The sequence below is a fragment of the Sphaeramia orbicularis genome, chromosome 7 (genome assembly GCF_902148855.1).
Source record: "Sphaeramia orbicularis chromosome 7, fSphaOr1.1, whole genome shotgun sequence".
NCBI classification, from domain to species: domain Eukaryota; kingdom Metazoa; phylum Chordata; class Actinopteri; order Kurtiformes; family Apogonidae; genus Sphaeramia; species Sphaeramia orbicularis.
This window is the reverse complement of record NC_043963.1, coordinates 5,030,097-5,052,416: the sequence shown is the minus strand read 5'-3', so window position 1 is coordinate 5,052,416 and position 22,320 is coordinate 5,030,097. Positions and strand designations below refer to the sequence as shown.

General features: G+C 32.4%; 1 protein-coding gene across 1 annotated transcript; it reads right to left on the bottom strand.

Annotated features, from left to right (window-relative positions):
• Nucleotides 1–3,544: 3,544 nt before the first annotated feature.
• LOC115422593 (COMM domain-containing protein 7-like) lies at nucleotides 3,545–14,821 on the bottom strand. The gene is made up of 9 exons (XM_030138980.1): nucleotides 14,664–14,821; nucleotides 12,277–12,330; nucleotides 12,004–12,106; nucleotides 10,649–10,705; nucleotides 10,499–10,536; nucleotides 7,032–7,122; nucleotides 6,507–6,556; nucleotides 5,214–5,262; nucleotides 3,545–3,695 (listed from the first exon to the last, which is right to left on the bottom strand). Exons 1-9 carry the CDS (start codon nucleotides 14,742–14,744, stop codon nucleotides 3,619–3,621), a joined length of 600 nt encoding a protein of 199 aa, XP_029994840.1. The 5' UTR covers nucleotides 14,745–14,821; the 3' UTR covers nucleotides 3,545–3,618.
• Nucleotides 14,822–22,320: the final 7,499 nt, after the last annotated feature.

Sequence of the window (22,320 nt, the reverse complement as noted above, 5' to 3'; positions counted from 1 at the left end):
GTCATTATATCAATATCTTCAACTGTTTTCAAGTTATAGCACTTTGAAAATTTTGCCTTTATAAACCGAATGGGGATTTAAAATGTCAAAATTTCAAAACAAAAATTCAAAAATCAATATTTCCCAATTCTTTGAACTTATTCCAAAGATGTTCCACAACAAATATCAAACCATTCTGACGGCTTCAGAGAAGAAGATTCTTGAAAAATTGTTTACGGACGGATAAACGACATCCCAGTGATCTATCAGACCCTTCAGGCCGTTGGATGAAAAACTCAGATTAATCCCATTTCCACCGACATTCCCAGGAACTTTTATTACCAGGAATTTATTAACCTGGTAAATTCATTCCTGTGAATCTGTGGTTTGTTTCCACCTCAGCGTTCGGTCATTTCAGTTACAGACTGGAAGTCCTGCTGAATTTATTATGAACATATTCAGTAAAGATGTTCAAAGAAAATGAACAAGAAAAGGAAACCAAATGAACACAAATGAAAAAAACATCAACAAAATGAACTGAAATAAATAAGCAAAATAAGAAAAAATAAACAAAATAAGAAACTAGATTAAACAAAAATGAAAAAAAAAAAAAAATCAATAAATTGAACAATAAATGTTCAAAATAAAAAGCAAAGTGAACAAGATGATCAACAAAATGAACAAAAATATTTGAAAAAATTAACAAAATGAGAAAGAATGGACAAAATAGTTAACAAAATGAAAAAAAAAACAGAAAAAAATACAAAATAATCAACAAAATGAACAAAAATTAAATGGAAAATTCCCTCAAATGTTCGCCATCATCGTCCACTTCTCGCTCCTTCTCTTCTTTAGCTTCAAACAAACCAAGTGAATTTGATCGAAATTAAATAAACCAGTTCACAGACTCCACTGGATTAAACATGGAGGGTGAACAGAAGCTGACAGTGTGTTCCACCAATCAGAGTTCTTCAACACACAGCCCCGCCCCCCAAGAATTCCAGGAATCTGAAAAGTCCCCCCCCCTGCTAGGAAATTTAATCAGGGAAGTTTTTTTCTGGGTATTTTAGGTGGAAACACGCTGAGGTTTTTCAAAGACTCTTTGTGTTTGGCCTCGTTTATAACAAATCTATCGTATTTACTTCGTTTATCGTCATCTTTCAAACGTGACGACAGTGGAACGCATGTAAAGATGGATGTCATGACAAACCCAAGCGCTCTTCATCTCCCCCTGGTGGCGGTCAGCGGTACAGCTCATAAACCCCGCCCCCATGAGTTCACATCCAAAACAGAATACCATAACAGAGACAGCTGCGTGACAACCCACGGCCCCTGAATGCATCACATCCATCCGCCATCTTGGTTTCGTCTCTAAAGCTTCGCCTGAACGTATCCCGAGGCGACGAGGCGTGGTTAAAAGACGCCGCCAACGGATCTGTGACGGGTTATTAACACAAATTACACGTCTGAAGAGGTGGCGAATAAATCAAACCTTCATGTGTGTGAGACCGTGAACCTTTCAGCCTTTTGTTCTGCGTACAACTCACCACATCTGAGAAAAACGTCATTAATGTCAACGAGGCGAACACATTCCATCATCGAACCCAAAGAACAGACGATACATACAGTAAAAATACAGACGTTAAAAATGACACCGACCCGCAGACACATGTACTGAAGCCTCAGGTTTTAACGCTGGAACTCTGAACATGTTGTTGTGTTTATTAAGAGGATCGACGTCAATAAAACTGACATTAAATCACACTATGTGGACAAAAGTATGTGGACACGTTGAATCCAGGTGTTTCTTTTCTAACAAAACAATAATAGCTAATGTCATAATACAGTTTTATATTATGGGATAAATATCATTGCATTGGTTCATTTGGGTTAAATTGTTACGTTTGTTTCCAAAATGATTCAGAGATGGTTTTGACTTCATTTCTCTCAACACTGAATTTTTTTTTATCCATGACTATGATTTTAAATGTATGACAGCGTATTAGGACCACATAAGAAAATAAAAACACTTGTCACTATGAGAATAAAGTCTAAAATATCAAGATAAAACCTGAAATTTTATGAGAATAAAGTCGTAGTTTAAAAAAACCCTCATAAATTTAATGACAATAATGTCGTATTTCAATGAGATGTAAAGTCGTAATATTTTGAACATAAATTTGCAATAATGTGATTAAAAGGTCATAATTTAGAAATTGTAAGCCTTAAGTGTCCGTTTGGTTCTTATGACGAAACCCAAACGTGTGCAAACTCACTTCAAAATCCTTCGATTAATGCTAATGTGTTGATGGTGGGCGGGGCTAATAGGTTCAGTATTTGGTGGGCGGGGCTAATAGTTCAGTATTTGGTGGGGGGGCTAATAGCTTCAGTATTTGGTGGGCGGGGCTAATAGGCTCAGTATTTGGTGGGCAGGGCTAATAGGCTCAGTATTTGGTGGGCGGGGCTAATAGGTTCAGTATTTGGTGGGCGGGGCTAATAGGCTCAGTATTTGGTGGGCGGGGCTAATAGGCTCAGTATTTGGCCTTTGTGCATAAACCTGAAATGAAAGTAGAACCTCACAAAATGTTTCAGGTTCTCCATTATGCGACGAGTGGGTACGACTGTATTCTGGTAAATTATGATATTTTTCCCACCTGTTTTTAAATTACGATATTATTCTCATAATATTATGGCTTTATTCGAGAAATATGACGACTTTAATCTGATAAAAGTACAACATTATTTTCATTAAATTACAAGTTTAAAAAAACAACAACAACAAACAAACAAAACAATAATGACTAATGTCATAATATAGTTTTATATTATGGGATAAATATCATTGCATTGGTTAGTTTGGGTTAAATTTTTATGTTTGTTTCCAAAATGACTCAGAGATGGTTTTGACTTCATTTCTCTCAACATTGTTTTTTTTTTTTTTTTATCCATGACTACGATTTAAATGTAGAAATTGTAAGCCTTAAGCGTCCGTTTGGTTCTTATGACAAAACCCAAAGGTGTCCAAACTCACTTCAATATCCTTCGACTAATGCTAATGTTTGATGGTGGGGCTAATAGGCTCAGTATTTGGTGGGCGGGGCTAATAAGCTCAGTATTTGGTGGGGGGCTAATAGGCTCAGTATTTGGCCTTTGTGGGTAAACCCCAAATGAAAGTAGAACCTCACAAAATGTTCCAAGTTCTCCATTATGTGACAAGTGAGTACGACTTCATCCTTGTAAATTATGATATATTTCCCACCTGTTTTTAAATTACATTATTGTCATAATATTATGGCTTTATTTGAGAAATATGACGACTTTAATCTCATAAAAGTACATCATTTTCATTGAATTATGAGGGTTTTTTTTAAACTACGACTTTATTCTCAAAATATTATGACTTTATTCTTGTAAAATTATGACTCTTTTTGTGTTTGAGCTATTCTCATAAAATTACAGGTTTTATCTCAGTATTTTACGACTTTATTCTTGTAATGACAAGTGTTTTTATTCCATTCAGTATTAAATGTTGTGTTTGCTGTAAATAAAATCCACAGACTGTAAGTGCTTTATTGAATTCACTTTACTGGCTGATGTGCGTACAAATGTGTGGACGTATATTCTAGAACCTGAACAGACTCAGCTGAAACAGTCCATACTGGCCTTGGCTCGTTCCATCTCATGGAGGAAATGATAAAACTGAGGAAGCGTCAACTCTGGAGGAAACAGAAAAACCGACATCACATGGACTGGACTGTAACAGAACAAACTCCACCACACAACACACAATCATTAAACACACTTAAGAACCATCGGCCTCAAACTGACATGAATGCTTCAGTCTGACACTGAAAGGTCAAGAAATGGAGTCTGTAAATCTGTACACAATTAGTCTCATGTGTAATTAGTGTTGATCAATTTAATGAAGATGTGAAAGAGTGGAGCCTCCAACCGTCATCGGAATGGATCTGACTGAATCTGAGCAGATTTTGATGTACCAAAATGTACTTTTTACTGTATTTTAACACATTTTTGTGTATTTTAGTACATTATAGTGCATTTTTGTGTTTTTAAATTTATTTTAGAGTATGTTTTGTGTATGTTGGTATTTAGTAACTATGAGGTCTGTTATCTATGTAAATGGAACGTGTTCAATTTGGGCAAAGACTAAAGATAAAACATCTGGAAAATAGGCTTCATCAAACCTGTAGACACAGTGATTGTGCATTTAGAGTATTTTTTGTTTATTTTAATGCATTAATGCATATTTTTGTGTATTTTACTGCATTTTAGCATAATTTTTGTGCCTTTCAGGATGTTTTTTGGCGAATTTTAGTGTATTTTTGCAAATTGTAGTGTATTTTTCATGCATTTTAATGTAGATTTTGTGTATTTAAGTCTACTCTTTTGTGTGTTCTAATATATTTTTGTGAATTTTAGTGTATTTTTCATGCATTTTAATGAAGTTTTGTGCATTTTAGTCTACTCTATAGTGTTTTTTTTGTGTATTCTAACACATTTTTGTGCATTTTTAAAAAAATGTCATGCATTTTGATTCTTCAAAAAAAATTTGGTGCGTTTTAGTGTATTTTTGTGTATTTGAGTGTATTCTGTCGTGTATTTAGGCCTGTTATTAATGTGAATGGAAGGACTGAAATTTAACCAAAGAGAAAAATGTCTTAAAAAGTCACAAATTCAACTTCATCCAACCTGTAGATACCCTCATAGTGTATTTAGCATATTTTTTGTGTGTTCAGTGGATTTGAGTACATTCTTGTGTATTTTTGTGTATTTTTGTGCATTTTAATGTAGATTTTATATATTTTATTCTACTCTTTAGTGTATTTTAACATATTTTTTGTGAATATTAGCATATTTTTGTGAATTTGACCATTGTGTTGTGTGTTTTACTGCACATTTTGTGTATTTACCATTGTGTTATGTATTTCTCTATATGTTTTGTGTATTTACGATGCATTAACGTGCGCCTTGTAAATTCCGGTTATTAAAAAGTCAAACTTATCTGTGTTTAATGACATAAAACCAACATGTATTGTTCTTTCAGTTTCTTTTCTCAACAATATCCCTTTATTTTCAATGTGAGAAGTGTTTTCAAGTTAAATACTACATTTGGGTCTAATATTGATGCGTGTGTTGATCAGTGGATGGTTTGGGTCTTTAAGGGTTAAATCCAGACTGTGGCTTTTTTAATGGGTCTGTATGTGTTTACTCACCCATGTAGACGTTTTCTGTGGAGTTTCCTTTCCGGATCACCAGCTTCAACTGCAACCACACATTCAACAGTGGATAAAAATGAATTACTTATCACTTATTTTCATTTTCACTTCATTTATTCAAGATAATGACTTATTTTAATCTGTCAATCATCATTACTATAGTTGTGTTATGTCATTTAATCATTTACAGGTATTGATTTATTGTTTTTATGCCATTATTTATGTTATTCATAGATTTTAAGGTTTGAAGACAAAGCCAGAACAAACCTCATGTCTTTCCATTTTATCACATCTATATTTTTAATGCACAAAAAAATGAATTAATTTGTTCATTTTGTTGATTATTTTGTTCATTTGTTCATATTTTATCTATTTTGTTGATTATTTTATTCATTTTGATTATTTGGTTCATTTTGTTGATTATTTCATTCATTTTGTTGATTTTTTATTCATTTTGTTGATCATTTCATTCATTTTGTTGATTATTTTTCTTTGTCTTGTGGATTATTTTATTCATTTTGTTGATTATTTTGTTCATTTTGTTCATATTTGATCTATTTTGTTGATTTTCTATTCATTTTAGTGATTTTTGGTTTATCTTGTTGATTATTTATTAATTTTGTTGATTATTTGTTCATTTTGATGATATTTGGTTCATCTTGTTGATTATTTTATTCATTTTGTTGATCATTTTGTTCATCTTGATTATTTAATTCATTTTGATGATTATTTTGTTCATCTTGTTGATTATTTTATTCATTTTGTTGATATTTTATCAATTTTGTTGACTATTGATTAATTTTGTTGATTATTTGTTCACTTTGTTAATATTTTATCCATTTTGTTAGCTATTTTATTAATCTAGCTGATTATTTATTAATTTTGTTGATTATCTTATTGATTATATAATTTTTTTGATTATTTTGTACATCTTGTTGATTATTTTCATTTTCTAACACCTGCAATAATATAGATCCAAAATTATGCAAAAATGCAACTTTTTTTAGTCAAACAACAACAATAAACCTGACAACAACTCTGATGTCGACTCAATTTTTAAAGCTTTAACTAGATTTGCTCTTGTTTTCCAGTTTTGTGATGAATTATTTCCCTATGATCAGCTTTAAAATGTACATTATAATATCATAAAGTGTTTTAGAGACATTTAGAGTCAGAAGAAAGAAAAACTTCATTCACCACAGAGTGAAATAACCTTAATGCGTCAGAGTTTTTTTTTTTAATCCTTAAATATTAAACTGTGTGAGCTTATTTTCCAAATTTGTGTTTTACCTGCAGGAAGATGTTTCCCACTTTCTGAACTTCACTGGTGCCGACGGTCACTGGAAACAGAACCAGAACCACAAATAAAAACATGGATCCACAACACCGGAACCAGAAAATAAAGCAAACAATAGAAATAAATATAGAAAATAAAATACAGAATAAAACAGTGACATCATCTGTGAATTCACTGTTGAGTTTAGAAATGTTAAAAACAGGGAAAGTCCTGGAAATGAAGAGGAAAAGGTTGGAAAAAAAACAACAGAGGATTATTTTGTACATTCTGTTGATTATTTTGTAATTTTGGTACAATTTATTGATTATTTCGTTCATTTTTGTCCATTTTATTGATTATTTTGTTCATTTTTGTCCATTTTCTTGATTAATTTGATCATTTTTGTTCATTTTGTTGATTATTTTTGTTAATTTTATTGATTATTTTGTTCATTATCTATACATTTACTTATTTAATAACATTATATGAACTGTTTAATAACGATGACACAGAAAAACATGGACGAGATGTGGTTTTACCTCCAAACTTCCAGTCCATGTCGACGAGCTGGTTGACCATCAGAGTCTGTCTGACGGCGAGTCTGGACAGAACAGCGTAATGCTCCGCCCACTGCAAAGGTCAAAGGTCAAAGGTTATTCAGTTACACTTCTCTCACACTATTTCACCCAGTCCAACAGGTTCTTTTTCATTATTTTTGTCGTTTTTATGATTATTTCATTCATTTTTGAAAGTTTTTTTGTTCAAGTTTTAAGTTTAGAGCTAAATTGTTAAACTTTCAGTTCATTTATTTGATTATTTTTTATGTGATTCCTATATTTTTATGTCACTTTTACAAATTTTCTCAACATAGTTTTTATTTTGTTCATATTCTTATTGTTTACTCATGTTCACTTACTGTTTCTCGTTCATTTTCAAAGGTTTGAGCTTATCATCTTCATTTCCTTTTCATTATTTTATGTAGTTCTTATATTTTTACAGGATTTTTGTTAATTTGGTTTTGCATTGTCATTATGTTGCTGATTTTCTGGACTTTTCGTGACTATTTTACTCATTTCTGCTCATTGTTTTCTTATTTTGTAATTATTTTTAAGTTTAGGAGTAATTTTTTTATTTCATTTTTGCCCATTTTCTGAATTTTTTAAAAATTATTTTGTTCATATCCTTATTGTTCTGCTAATTTTCACTTCATTTTGTGATTGTTTTACTCATATTTTCTCAGGTTTTCATGAGGTTTTTTTATGCTTAGAGCTAAATTTGTAAATTTTCTGTTCATTTGATTATTTTTCAATGTAATTCCTATATTTCTATTTAATTTTTTACTTTTGTAAATACATATTTTCTTTACTTTGTTCATATCCTTACTGTTTTGCTAATTTTCCTCTTCATTGTGTGGTTGTTTCACTCAGGTTTTAATGATTTTTTTTTTTATTTTTTTTAAGCTTAGCGCTAAAATTAGTGAATTTTCTGTTCATTTGATTACTTTTTTTTATTACAATGTAGTTCCTATATTTTTATCTCATTTTTACTCATTTTCTGAATATATATTTTTTATTTTGTTCATAGTCTTGTCTTGCTACTTTTCTATTTTTCTGTTGTGATTATTTTACTGATTCTTGCTTTTTTTCATATTTTACCAATTTTTTTTTTTTATTATTTTTTTTAAGGTTTGAAGAAAGTAAATAATGACGTCCATCAGTTCAGAACAATGATCATTAGACGTAGTAGAATTAACCAGGGTTGGATGAAAGTTTACATGTCAATAGGAGTGAACTGCAGCTCATTAACCCCCCCGTCCACCCCCCCTCATTAAAACCACCGCCTTAACGTTACCATAACAACTGTAACTACGGTGCGTTAACATCTCTACAGGACTCAGACTCAGATGTTTTACATGATACTGCACTGGAGGACGGTTTGTTTTCATTTATTATCAGTATAAACACTGATTCATTCATGTATTTACTCGTTTATTCAACATACATTCATTCAGTCTTTCACTTTTAACCTAAACAGTCTGTTGAGGATCTGAGGTTTAGATTTATTTATCTGACATGGACATGACAGTAGCATTAGAACTGGAAAAAAAACAAAGAAATGCCAGGAATAAGAAGTAATCTAAAACTGTTTACATCGACAGTCCTGTGGAAAAAAGTCTAATTTCACCTTTTTCATGGTTGAAATGGTCATACATATTTATTTATCATACTCTTTTATTCATATAAACAATAAAATGCAGTAAATATGTGCACAGCCTTAAAAGACACAGGAAAACCTGAACTAAATGTGTTCTAAGGGTTAAAGTCATTATTTAGTTTGACCTCTGACCCCATGACATGAATCAAACCTGATTATTGTGTTTGTTTTTGTTCATTTTGTTGACTATCGTTTATATTGTTCCATTTTGTTAATTATTTTAGTCATTTTGTTCATTTTCTTGATTATTTTGTTCATTTTATTGATAAGGTGGATTATTTTGTTTATATTTGTCCATTTTGTTGATGATTTTCTTAATTTTTTGTTCATTTTCTTGATTGTTTTCTGCATCTTGTTGATCATTTTTTTGTCTTTGTCCATCCTCCATTTTGTTCATTTTCTTGAATATTTTCTTGAACATTTTTCTTCATTTTTGTTCATTTTCTTGATTACTTTGTTGAATTTTTATCAGTTTGTTCAAGTTGCTCATTTAAAAAAAATGTTGCTTCATTTTGCTAATTTTTGTTCAATATGTCACTGATATAAAACATCAGTAAATCAATGTCATAAATCTCATATTGTCTGAACAAAACGGTTAAAGACATGTTAAGTGTAGTGATGTTAGAAACAGATGCACTGATTCACTAATTCACCTGATCCAGTTTGTTTCTCACCAAACAATGCAAAAATACCAAAATGTTCGAGTCCAGATCAAAACAACTAAAGCTTTTATTTTCCACTTCTGTTTTGCAAGAAAAGAGCTCAGATAATCAATAACATGAACAGAAATTAAACAATAATCAAGAAATGAACAAAATAATTAATAACATGAACAAAAATGAACAAAATAATCAAGAAAATGAACAAAATAATTAATAAAATGAACAAAAATAAAAAATAATCAAGAAAATGAACAAAATAAAGAAATGAAGAAAAATGAAGAAAATAATCAATAAAATGAACAAAAATGAACAAAATAATCAAGAAAATGAACAAAAATTAAGAAAAAATCAATAAAATGAACAAAATAAACTAAATGAACCAAAATGAAGAAAATAATCAAGAAAATTCACAAAATAATTGACAAAATAAACAAAAATGAAGAAAATAATTAAAAAATGAACAAAAGAATTAATAAAATGAACAAAAATGAAGAAAAAAATCAATAAAATGAACAAAGTAAATGAAATGAACAAAAATGAAGAAAATAATCAAGAAAAGTAACAAAATAATTAACAAAATGAACAAAAATGAAGAAAATCCTCCAAAACTTGACTCTTTTATTGCTGAACAGAAATGGAAAATCAAACCCATTTGTTGTAATATATTCATTGTTCGTATATTACTCTGATTGTCTTGTAACAGAGCTGCTTGTTTCACTTTTATTACCTCCGCCAAGGAGGTTCTGTTTTTGCCAGGGTTTGTTTGTTTGTTTGTCTGTCCGTTAGTGTGCAACATAACTCAAAAAGTTATGGACAGATTTGGATGAAATTTTCAGGGTTTGTTGGAGATGGGATAAGGAAGAAATGATTAAATTTTGGTGGTGATCGGGGGTGGGGGGGCCCACGGGGGGGGCCACTGATCAGCCTTGGCGGAGGTCTGCGCTCTCCGAGTGCTTCTAGTTAGCATTTGTTTTACATAAATGACACTACTGACTGTTTTTAATTCACATCACATGAGTCTAACTTATGCTCTTGAATCATGTTTTTGTCTTCGGTTCATGTTCAATAAAGTTGGATTCAAACGGTGACTTTGGAGTGGCTTATGTGAGAATGACAGTGTTGTGGAGTACCTGCTGTGAAAAAACATCTGCTTTGTCCTCGTTCAGACCTGGATGAGGACGAGAGGTGGATTAGAGCTGAACAGTCTGAAGGGTAAAAGGTTAAAGGTCACGTCTGAGGCTCATCCTGACCTGACCCCCGACCCCGACGTGGACTCGTACCTAACGTGACCAGGTCTTCTTTAATCTGCTCCTGTGACAGGTTTTTCTTCAGGGCTCCTGAACAGAAACAGGAGACACCAGTTCATGTAGCGACACATTTCTGTCATTTTATATGTTCACACGTCGACAAACGATGTGAGAAAAGTCGACTGACACGGACACGTATGAACGAGAAAACCCAACACGCATGGAGATAAAAATCACATGTAAGGAGAGAAAAATACACACAAGTATGTAGGTAAAACACAAGTATGTAAAGAAAAAACAACATGACTGTAGATAAAAATCACTTGTGAGAGAAAAAAAAAAACACAACACGAATGCAGATAAAAATCACATGTAAGGAGAGAAAAAAACACACAAGTATGTAGAGAAAAACACAACACGCATATGGACAAAAACACAAGGTTGTAGATAAAATCACATGTAAGGAGAGAAAAAAACAGAAGTATGAAGAGAAAAACACAAGTATGTAGAAAAAACACATGTATGTAGAGAAAAAAACAAGTATGTAGATAAAAATCGCATGTAAGAAGAGAAAAAAAAAAAACACGTAGAGGAAAAAACACAACACGTATGTAAATAAAAATCACATGCATGTAGAGAAAAAAACACAAGCATGTAGAGAAAAACAACACAAACGTAGATAAAAAAAATTACATGTATGTAGAGAAAAACTCAACATGAAAGTGAATAAAAATGACATGTATGTAAAGAAAAAACACATGTAGAGAAAAAAAGCACAACGTGCATGTTGGTTTAGTTTGTTTTCATTCTTTTCAGTTCGTTTTAGTATGGGTTAGTTTGTTTGACTTTGTTTTAGTTCATTTTAATTTGTTTTAGTTCAACAACATTGACATCAGTAAAGCATTTCTTACAAAAGTTGTGAACTTGTGCCCCCCCCCCCATCCAGGTGGCATCCCCACAAACACAAACACAAACACAAACACATAAACACACACGTATCAAACGTGCAAACAGTTTTAGTTCAGTTTAGTGGGTTTTAATTCATTAATTTTAGTTTGTTTTCTTTCATGTTTGTTCATTTTAGCTCATTTTAGTTTGTTTCAGTTCAGTTTGTTTTAGTTCAGTTTGTTTTAGTTCAGTTTGTTTTAGTTCAGTTTGTTTTAGTTCAGTTTGTTTTAGTTCAGTTTGTTTCAGTTCAGTTTGTTTCAGTTCAGTTTGTTTTAGTTCAGTTTGTTTTAGTTCAGTTTGTTTCAGTTCAGTTTGTTTTAGTTCAGTTTGTTTTAGTTCAGTTTGTTTTAGTTCAGTTTGTTTTAGTTCAGTTTGTTTCAATTCAGTTTGTTTCAGTTGGTTTTAGTTTTTGTTAGTTTGTGTGTTTCCGTGTTGGTCACCTTGTGGAACCAACAGAACGCTCTTCATCAGGTTCCTCAGAGGTCCGGCGCTCATCCCATGATCCCCTGCAAACGCACTGAGCTGCTGCATGAACCTGTCCGACTGCACACACACACACACACACACACACACACACGCATTCATTTGCACATGCACACAAAGGGCCAGGCGATGCTTAGCTTCGCTTCAGTTATCAAGGTTAAAGAGAGACACACTAACATCACAACTGTGTGTGCGTGTGCATGTGTGCGTGTGTGCGTGTGTGTGGTCACCTCTTTCGGCTCCAACAGAAACTGGAACAGAATTTCAATCAGACGTAGAAATTGCTGCATAAAAAGAAAAAAACAAAACCAGTAAAAATGCTGAGTTGTGTTTGTTAAAAGAAAATGAGGCTGAAATATTCAGATCCATTTACTGCAGTAAAAGTACTAACACGTAAAAATACTGCATCAGAAGATTAAGTTCATTTAACTGGTTGTATGCAGAATTAAAGCCAATCTGCTAAATGGTACAGTGATCTTTATTTTTTTTATTTATTTATTTTTTTTTTTTTTAGGGGTGGGGCTCTGTTGGAGCATGGGTGGGAAGCCGGGGGTGGGGACTGTTTTTGTTTGTACTGATTCATGTCTGTAACACAATGTCTGTATAGTCTCTGCATAAATCTGACAAAACAAAAATAAAAATACTGAATATTTTACATCACACAAGAAAACATTACACAAACAGAGCATACAGAGCTAAATTAAATCAAATTTTTTGGTAATTTATGGAGAAATTTATAATTTTCCAGATTCATGAACTACAGTCAACACATTTATTAATAATATTCTTCCTTTATTGAAACTCTACGTCATATACAACTAGAGAAATAAATACACTATTAATATAACATTAATATATGACTATAAGCAAACAGGAGTTTTATTAAACATTAAATGTTTGTTGGAATAATTTCAATTTTGCAAAGTAGACATTTTTCATGTCTTTCAGAAAACAGCATGAATTAATTAATTTAATATATTTATGGGCAGATTTAACATCTGGAGCAAAAGGAATAAATGTTCATGATTTTAAAAATGCAATGAACAGTATTAAAGCTCCAATCACTAATCAATAAGTTGTCAACCATACTGTATTACTGTAAATTAATTAATTACTGACAAACAATTTGAGTGATTCTCCGACTCCAGCGTCTTAGTTGTGAATGTTTTCTAGTAAATACTACTTAGAAAAACAGTATTTAAATACTTCTGTGCAGTCATTACTGAAATAAACCAGTTCTAGTGGGTTTTTAGTGCTTTTTAGTTTAATTTTCTCTATTTCTCTATTTATCTATTTGATTTAACCCTCCAGCGCCTTTTAAGCACACTTTGCACTTTGTTTTAAAAAACTTCACATTATTTTTCACAATTTAAATAAGGTTAGAATTCTAAAGTTGTTCATTTTTGCATGATCTTTAAAATTCTGGCCACCAACTAAATGTGCACATTGTAAACAAAAGAAAATTACCAGACTAGCATCTGTCTGCCAAGTGTGCCTGAAACACACTATTTCTTCCATTTGAAATGTATGATTAGGGCTGACCTGGATTTACAAAAATAAAATCAAATTAGAACAGAAAAATAAATCAAATATAACATTTAATAGTTTGATAGCTGTGCATTTTACGCACACTTGGTGACAGATGCTAGTATTTTTGAACATTTGACCTAGCGTCAAAAATAATAATGCAAATTAACCGATGTTGGAGTTAATCAATGACATATGCCAGGCTGCAAAAATCAAATAATATGTGATCCACTTTTTATGTAGTATATTGAAAAATAATTTTTTGTGTGTTTTTTGCATCAAAAAAATGGTTTGTTTACATTACAAACACAGCATTTAAAGGGTTAACAAAATGTGACAGTTATTGAGTATTTGGTATTTTTATTTACAGTTCAAGTTGATGAAATAGAAAAAAGCGTAAAAGAATTAAAAGCAAATTGTATGACTTTTTTTTTTTTTTTTTACATTATTCCACAAGTGTACGAAAAAGGCACACCTGGTGCTTTGTAAGGGCCTTGCTGGACGGGATACTGGAGGGTTAATAAATTCACTGAAGTAAAACAATGCAAGAAGTTTATGTAGAGGGAAACAAAATGAATCTGTGGTGAAGCGGTTGGAAACTACTGGTTTAAGGTTTAACTATGAATCAGACTGTTTGAGTTTCTGATAAATTTATTTAATACAATATTTAACTGTGACATGAACTGGAGAAGTAAACATCTGCAGAAGATGGAAATATTACAGGAAAACAACACAAGTACCTTAAAAGTACCTGAGATTTCCACTTACACCAGTGTCTGTGGTGACAGTGTTTAGTCAGATTTCACCAGTGGATCAGACTTCATCTTTAACAGGTGCATTGAAAGTTCACACCTGGAATATTAGCTTATTTATCTGTACACTTCATTCACTCACATGTCACATGATTCACACGAGTTGTGAGAGTGTAACTGACACTGAAGCATCACCGTTAAACTTCTCCTCTCCTTTAAATCCTCCTAAGTGTCTGAACATGATCGTAAACCTGCAGAAACCAGCTGCATTCAACCGCTTATTCCTTATTTTACTGTCTTTTTCGCTCAGAATCCCATTTAACCCGTTGTGTTTTTACCTGCTCGTTGAATTTGTTCAGATTCTGAAAGTCGGTGCTCACAGAGTCCGGTAAAACATCTTTAGTGAAGTGAAGCTGCATGATTTTATTCACAGTTTCACGATAAAAACAGAGAAAAAAAAAAACAGCTGATGTGCTGCTGTTACTCCTTCCACTTCCTGGTCCGGTAATGCGCATGCGCGAATAGAAGCCGCCTCCGTTTAATCAATGAAAACTAGTTGAACAAAAAATATATAATAATAATAATAATAAATAATAATAATAATATAATAATAATAATAATAATAATAAAAACCGTAGAAACTGACTGAATGGAATTTATTTCGCTAATTAAAAAACAGAGACTCATATCTTGCAGGCTTTAACTGTCATTGTCACATGATATGAATTCAATTGAAAAAAAGTAAATTTTAACGTTAAAATATTTATTTAAAATAAGAAGAACACTGAAAAACCATAGTAAAATACAGATTTTGTTTGTCATACATTGTTACACAATTCGGCATAAATTTGCCTTCACTAGGTCACATGACACGGAAGTTGTTAGAAACAAAACTCTTTCTTTTTTTTTCTATGAAGTGTTAAGATAAAACAGAGGAAAAAAAACTCATTTAATTCCAACAAAAAGTCCTGCATTCAAAGTCTTATGTAATAGCCCTACAACTACTCACCTCAACGCAAAATATTAGTCATAAAGCACAGTGGTCCATTTCAGAGTTTTTTGTTTGTTGTTTTTTCATTTTAATGTGTTAGTTTTTATTCTGTTGTTTTATTTGGTATTAGTTCATTGTTCTTATTTTTTTGTTTTAATTGTACAGCTGTTTTAGGTCTTTTTAATCTGCTGTTGCATTTTATTCTTTTATTTCGGTTTATTTATTCTTCTGCACAGGACTTTGGTCCACTGTGATTAGATGGGGTTTATTTATAATTACTGATGTGTTCAAATGCTCGTATTTAATGTTGCAGCTCATTTCGTGACTCTAAGGTATCTTCATTTTTTTCTTCTGTTGCACATGTGACAACTTTAAGGAACAGTTTTAGGATCAGATCTGACCAATGAAATGATTTTCTATCAGGATATGATTTCAAATGGTGATTATTATTTTTAATTACATGTGTCTTTGATCTTTACGGTTTGTTTTATTCATTTTCTCAGTTTTAACACTTAACAAATGTTTCAGTGTTAAAAATACATTCTGATATTCGTTAGTTTGTCTTTTACATTGTTTTCTCCTATTATATAGTTTTTTTCTTGTATAAATACATGCACTAATCATAAATAACCTCTTCATGAGTCAGTCAGCTTCACAGAAATGGTGATTTGACATTTATCGTGATAATTATCAATCTTTTTCAGCTGTACTGTCCAGAACTATATGTATTTACATCATCTTGAACGTCTATAAATCACATTGAAAACCTGCAGAAAACAAGGCTGTTCTTTAAATCTTGTGTAATATATGTTTTCAAGTTAAGAAACAGTTTGAGCATCATTAAATACGACAAAACCCATTAAACAGACTGATACAGGACCATGTTAGTACAGTAAACATGTACCAAGTTACATAATGCTGAAGTTTTGAATCTTTATTACCTTGTGCTCATTGGTGTGATCAGTTTTATTCTTTGTTATACAATGTAATAAACCTGTGTGACATGATCTTATTTAAAAAACAAAAAACAAAACACTGAATCTGTGAAATGCAAAAATTACACTGAAGATATGAACAATCAAGGGTGTTAAAATCATTTTAGTTCAGTTCCACAAACAGACCAATATGATCTAAAACAGATCAGACCAGTAAAAAATAATATCATAGTCTATAAATAATGACAACTGCAAAACATATACAAACTATCTTTTATTCCAAAAACAAGTGTAATTGTACCAATATTCTGCCTGTTATTAAAGGTTTTGTGTATTTGTAGATCCACTGTGATCTGTCAGTTATAATGTACATGTATAAATGATAAACTGAGGCAGAATATTGTTAAAATTGGACTTATTTTTCTTGAGACACTTCAGATTTTTCATGTTATTCACATTTCTTTAAAGGATAGTTTACAGATGCAAACATTATTTATGATCTAGCTACTTTTTTCACTCTAAAATGTGGAGAAAAGTTTGAAGTTGACATTATTTGTAAGTTATAATGTTATTATTTCACTGGCTGTTTTGGGCTGAATGTGGAACCTGATCTAAAATGATTTCAACATCTGTGATATAAACAGTTTTCATCCTTGATATACAATAAAATATAATTGTATTTAACTCATAAAGACCCAGTACTACATTTGTATCAATTCCCAAATGAATGTTTGTCTCTATTTAACTTTTCTTTAGCGATTTATCCCTATTTATTATAATATTATCCTCTGTATTTTGCTTCTTCTTTTTTTTTTTTTGTAAAAATCTGGTATTTTCCGATATTTAACTTACTGATCATGTAGATTTTCATAAAAGCTCAGATTAACCCTTAAAGATCTAAACAACCACCATCGACCTAAACCATCTACTGATCTAAACTGTCTAATACCTGCTGATCCACTAATCCTATCAATACATGTACATAACTTATACGTTTATACTTCTTCCTAGTCCTTTTCGACCATGCAAAATTCAGACTTGCACGTACTTCAAGATAGATTCTGTTCATTTAAATGTCATTTTGTTTCTTTGCATGTTCAATATAAATAAATACATACAGTTCTTCATCTTTTCATGGTCATCAGATATGACCCATTTGGACGTTCAGAGGCTCCGTAGTTACCATGGAAACACCGTCATCTTCTACAACAATGATTGACCAGTAAAACCCATGGAGTTGGATCAATGACAGTGGATGGACACACTGGGGTTATGTTCAGTTAATGAGGTTTTTACTGGAGAAGTAACTTTTTCTTCAGTTTTCCTTGTTTTTACATAATAAACATTGAATTTACTCTGAGCTTTTATGAACATTTACATGATCAGTGAATTAAATATCGGAAAATACATGATTTTAACTGAAAAATATGAAATACAAAGGATAATATTATAATAAATAGTGATGAATCACTTAAGAATGGTTAAAATAAAGAGAAAAAATCATTTGGGAACTTTCATAAAAGTAGCACTGGGTCTTCATGGGTTAAAGTTGAGGGTTATTATATCAAAAACAGAGAAAACTGTAGAAAAAGTTACATTTTCAGCAAAAATATCAATTACACAATGGTATGTTGTTGTTTTTTCTTTTAATTTTGTTTCATTTTAGTTTTATTTTGCACATTTTATTTGTTCATTTCATTTTTTTTGTTGTGTTGATTTTTTAGTCTTTTAACTTAATTTTAGTAAAGTTCTTTATGAATTTTTCCACATTATTTATTATTTTGTAATTTAAAAAAAATCTATTCATTTTTGTTCATTTTATGTACTACTTACTATGTAAACCAAGTGTGTCCATCCACTGCTGTTTATCCAACTCCATAGATTTTCTTGGTGAATCAATGTTGTAGAACATTTATTACCATTTAGTACAATATTATCCTTTGTATTTTATATTTTTCTGTTAAAATCATGTATTTCCCTACATTTAATTCACTGATCATGCAGATGTAATAATTTCAATGGTTATTATATCAAAACAGAGAAAACTGTTGAAAAAAAGTGACTTTTTTAGCAAAAATACCAATAACACAATGTAACAAGTGTGTCCATCGACTGTCATTGATCCAACTCCATGGGTTTTACTGGTGAATCAATGTTGTAGAAGATGACGGTGTTTCCACGGTAACTACGGAGCCTCTGAACGTCCAAATGGGACATATCTGATGACCATGAAAAGATGAATAATTGTATTTTATACCATTTACTGACATGGATTGATAGGATTAATGGATCAACAGGTATTAAACAGTTTAGATCAGAAGATGATTTTGGCCAAAAGGGAAATGTTTATGTGTTTAAGAGTTAAATACACATTATTTCGGTATTTTTACATTTGAACGTGCATCTTTTTTCCAGATTTTTGCCCCATATTTACACACAAGAGTCACATTTGTTGCATTAGCCTCCTCAGACCCAGCTATGGGTTTTCTGTCCACATTTGCGGACAAGAGTTTCAGAAATTATACAAAAAAAAAAAGAACTGTCCACCACAAAGGACATTCCATAAAAATTTTAAAAACTGCATCTGACAAAACTGTTGCATCATGATGTTCCCAATATAGGCACTTATTGAATAAAAAACAAAAAAAGCTGGTACTTTGCTGACATTTTCTGGGTCTTAGGAGGTTAATTCATTTTCATCTGAAACAATACATGAAAAATTACTTCTAAGTTGTTTTTAATCAATGAAATATATTAGCAATCGCACAAAAAAATGCAAACAAATGGTGCAAACCGTCTTCAGAAATTACATATGTTCACTGTGGATTGCATTTTTCATGAATTATTGACGTGTATTGATAGGATTAGTGGATCAGCACACTGTAACAAGTTTCTGTAGTTTTCACAGCATGATTACTGTATAATGAGCAAATGCTTACTGTAGAACCTGGATACAGTATGTTGCTGTAGATCTGCAAAGCATAATGGCCTAAATTAATTGGCAGGTGAATTGTACAGTAAAATATATTTGACTGTAAATCAAAATACAGTCATTTTGAGCAGGATTGTTTTTTTTTAGCTGCCCTCTTTGGGTCATCCTACATGTTCAACACTGAATATCCAGAGGAGGCAGCCACATCACTGGAATTTGTCCAGAGGTAAGCACAATTTGTTCTTAATATTCTTCACTAGGGATGGGAGCAAGTATTTGTTATGTGACCACCTACTCCACAAGTAAAATACTACTCAAAATGTATCCAATTTTCACAGATTTTCACTGTTCAAACTTTAAAATGTTCATCTTCTTCAGGACATCAGTACTTTTATTTATATTTTTCAATTTTTTGAAATATTCAGCTTTTTATGCCAAAAATTTTTAATGGCTTCTCATGGAGAAATCAGCACTTCTTCTAGTTCTTGATGGCAGCGCCTGCGGCCAATCAAACTTGAAGCACTTTTTGCACTTACTAAGGGTTTTTCCCTCCAGTCTAAGTTCTTGCTTATGTTGTCCGTCGCTTTGGACAAAAGCTTCTGCTAAATGAAATTGTAAAATTGTAGAAATCTTCAACAAGCCACACTTTCAACTTTTTCAGCTGTGTTTTCAACTTTCATGTCAGCTCAAAGCGAATGTAACACCTAAACAAAGCCCACCTAATAAATCAATATGGTTCAAGAGTACGCTAAATAAAGGATATTCCCATTTTACATCGCCATCAGACAGCCCATTCCTTTGCCTGTAACATTTTCTCAACTGTATTACTTCAAAAAATCCAAAGTATCACCTCAAACAGCAGTTCTTTATTTTTACTCACCATGCAAAAGATAGAAAAGCAAGAACAGCTTTTACTGGTTCCATGAGAAATGTAAGTCTAAATGTATGCGCATATCACATACAAAACGTTTGAGTGCTTGTTTTGTTTTGGAGTATTCAATACAAATACCCCCAAATTCCCATTCCACAGTAGTCCACTATCTGCTGTGATACAAAATACATCACCATATTACAGTACTGAATAGCAATTACAGTACTGTGATTGGTACTGTATGACAATTACAGCATTTTACAGGTACTGTCATTTAATATACAGTAAGTATGCTGTAGAATGGAATACAGCAACTTACTTCTTAATTGCTGCCAGCAAGCTTACTGTACATTTCACAGTGTCCTTGTTACAGTGCAGGTACTAAACAGTTTAGATCAGTAGATGGTTTAAGTTGCCAGAGGCTGTTTGGGTCTAAAAAACAAGAACAAACAAAAACCCATCATTGTCAAAGCCAGAGTTTAGTTTCAGTTCTTATCAGGATCCACTGGTGCCACAGAGTCCACGTCCGTCTGGGGTTAGACCTGACACAGAGGACCTGATTTTACCTGGGGGGTGGGAGGGGACATTCCAACTTCATAGATTTAGTATTTTTTCTTCAATTTGTTGAGTTTTTGGCTTATTTTGTTCACGTTGCTTATTATTTGTTGACTTATTGTTAATTTTTGTTCATTTTATTGATCACTTTGACTGTTTTTTGGTCATTTTGTTACTTTTTTTTTTCACTTTATTTATGTTTGTCAATTTTTTAAATGAACAAAACAATAAATAAAGTAGCTAGGACAGACTCCAAGCGACCCCTGTGACCCTACTGAGGATAATGTGGGTTTCAGATACTGAATGACATGAATGAATGAAAACAATGAATGAATGGATGAATAAATGAATGAATTAATTTTTTGTAATTAATTTTTGTTTATTTTATGTATTACTTAACATGTATAAACTAAGTATCTCCACTGTCATTGATCCAACTCCATGGGTTTTACTGGTGAATCAATGTTGTAGAGATGACGGTGTTTCCATGGTAACTACAAGAGCCTCTGAACGTCCAAATGGCTCATATCTGATGACATGAACAAGACGAAGAACTGTATTTTACACCAATTATTTACATGTATGATAGAATTAGTGGATCAACAGGTATTAAACAGTTTAGATCACAGGTGTCAAACATGCGGGCCCGGGGGCCAAATCCGGGTCGCCAAAGGGTCCAATCTGGCCCCTGGATGAATCTGTGAAATGCAAAAATTACAAATGAAGATATGAACAGTCAAAGATGTTAAAATCATTTTTATTCAGGTTTCACATACAGAACAGAAACATTCAGTACTATAATATTAACCTATATATAATGACAACTGCAGAGTTCATCCTTTGTTTTAGTGTAAAAAAAAAAAAGTGAAATTACATGAAAATGTTTCTATAAACAAACTTACTTTTACAAAAAATGTGAATAACCTGAACAAATATGAACAACCTGAAATGTCTTAAGAGAAGTAAATGCAATTTTACACAATGTCTGCTTGATGTTAAATCTTGTGTGTATTTGTAATTGTACTGTAAGTTGTAATGTACATGTGTAAATGATAAACTGAGGCAGAATTTTGTTAAAATTGTACTTTTTTTTTTCTAGATATTTCAAGTATTCAGATTTTTAAGGAAACGTTGTAGATGTAAACATCATAATGTCTTTTTTCTTTATTCACTGTTATTCTTTCACTGGTCCGGCCCACCTGAGATCAGAATGGGCTGAATGTGGCCCCTGAACTCAAATGAGTTAGACACCCCTGGTTACATGGTTTAGGTCGCCAGAGGCTGTTTGGGTCTGTATGGGTTAAAAAACAAAAAACAAACCAACCAAAACAAACAAACAAACCCCTCATCATGCTCGAAGCCACAGGTTAGTTTCAGTTCTTATCAGGATCCACTGGTGCCACAGAGTCCACGTCCGTCTGGGGTTAGACCTGACACAGAGGACCTGATTTTACCTGGGGGGCTGGGAGGGGACATTCTCACATGGGACACCCCCACCCCACCCCCCCACCCCTGCAGATCATCTCCTCCGGGTCCAGGTCCAGGTCTGGGTTTCAGCTCCAGTCCAGATGTGCACCCGCAGCGCGCCTCCTCCCCTGAACGCACCGCGACTCTTCAAGTCCCAGCCTGATCCCCCCCCCCCCTCCTCCTCCTCCTCCGGCCTCCTCCTGCTCCTGCCTCACAGACCCGACAGACACCCACGGACCCACGC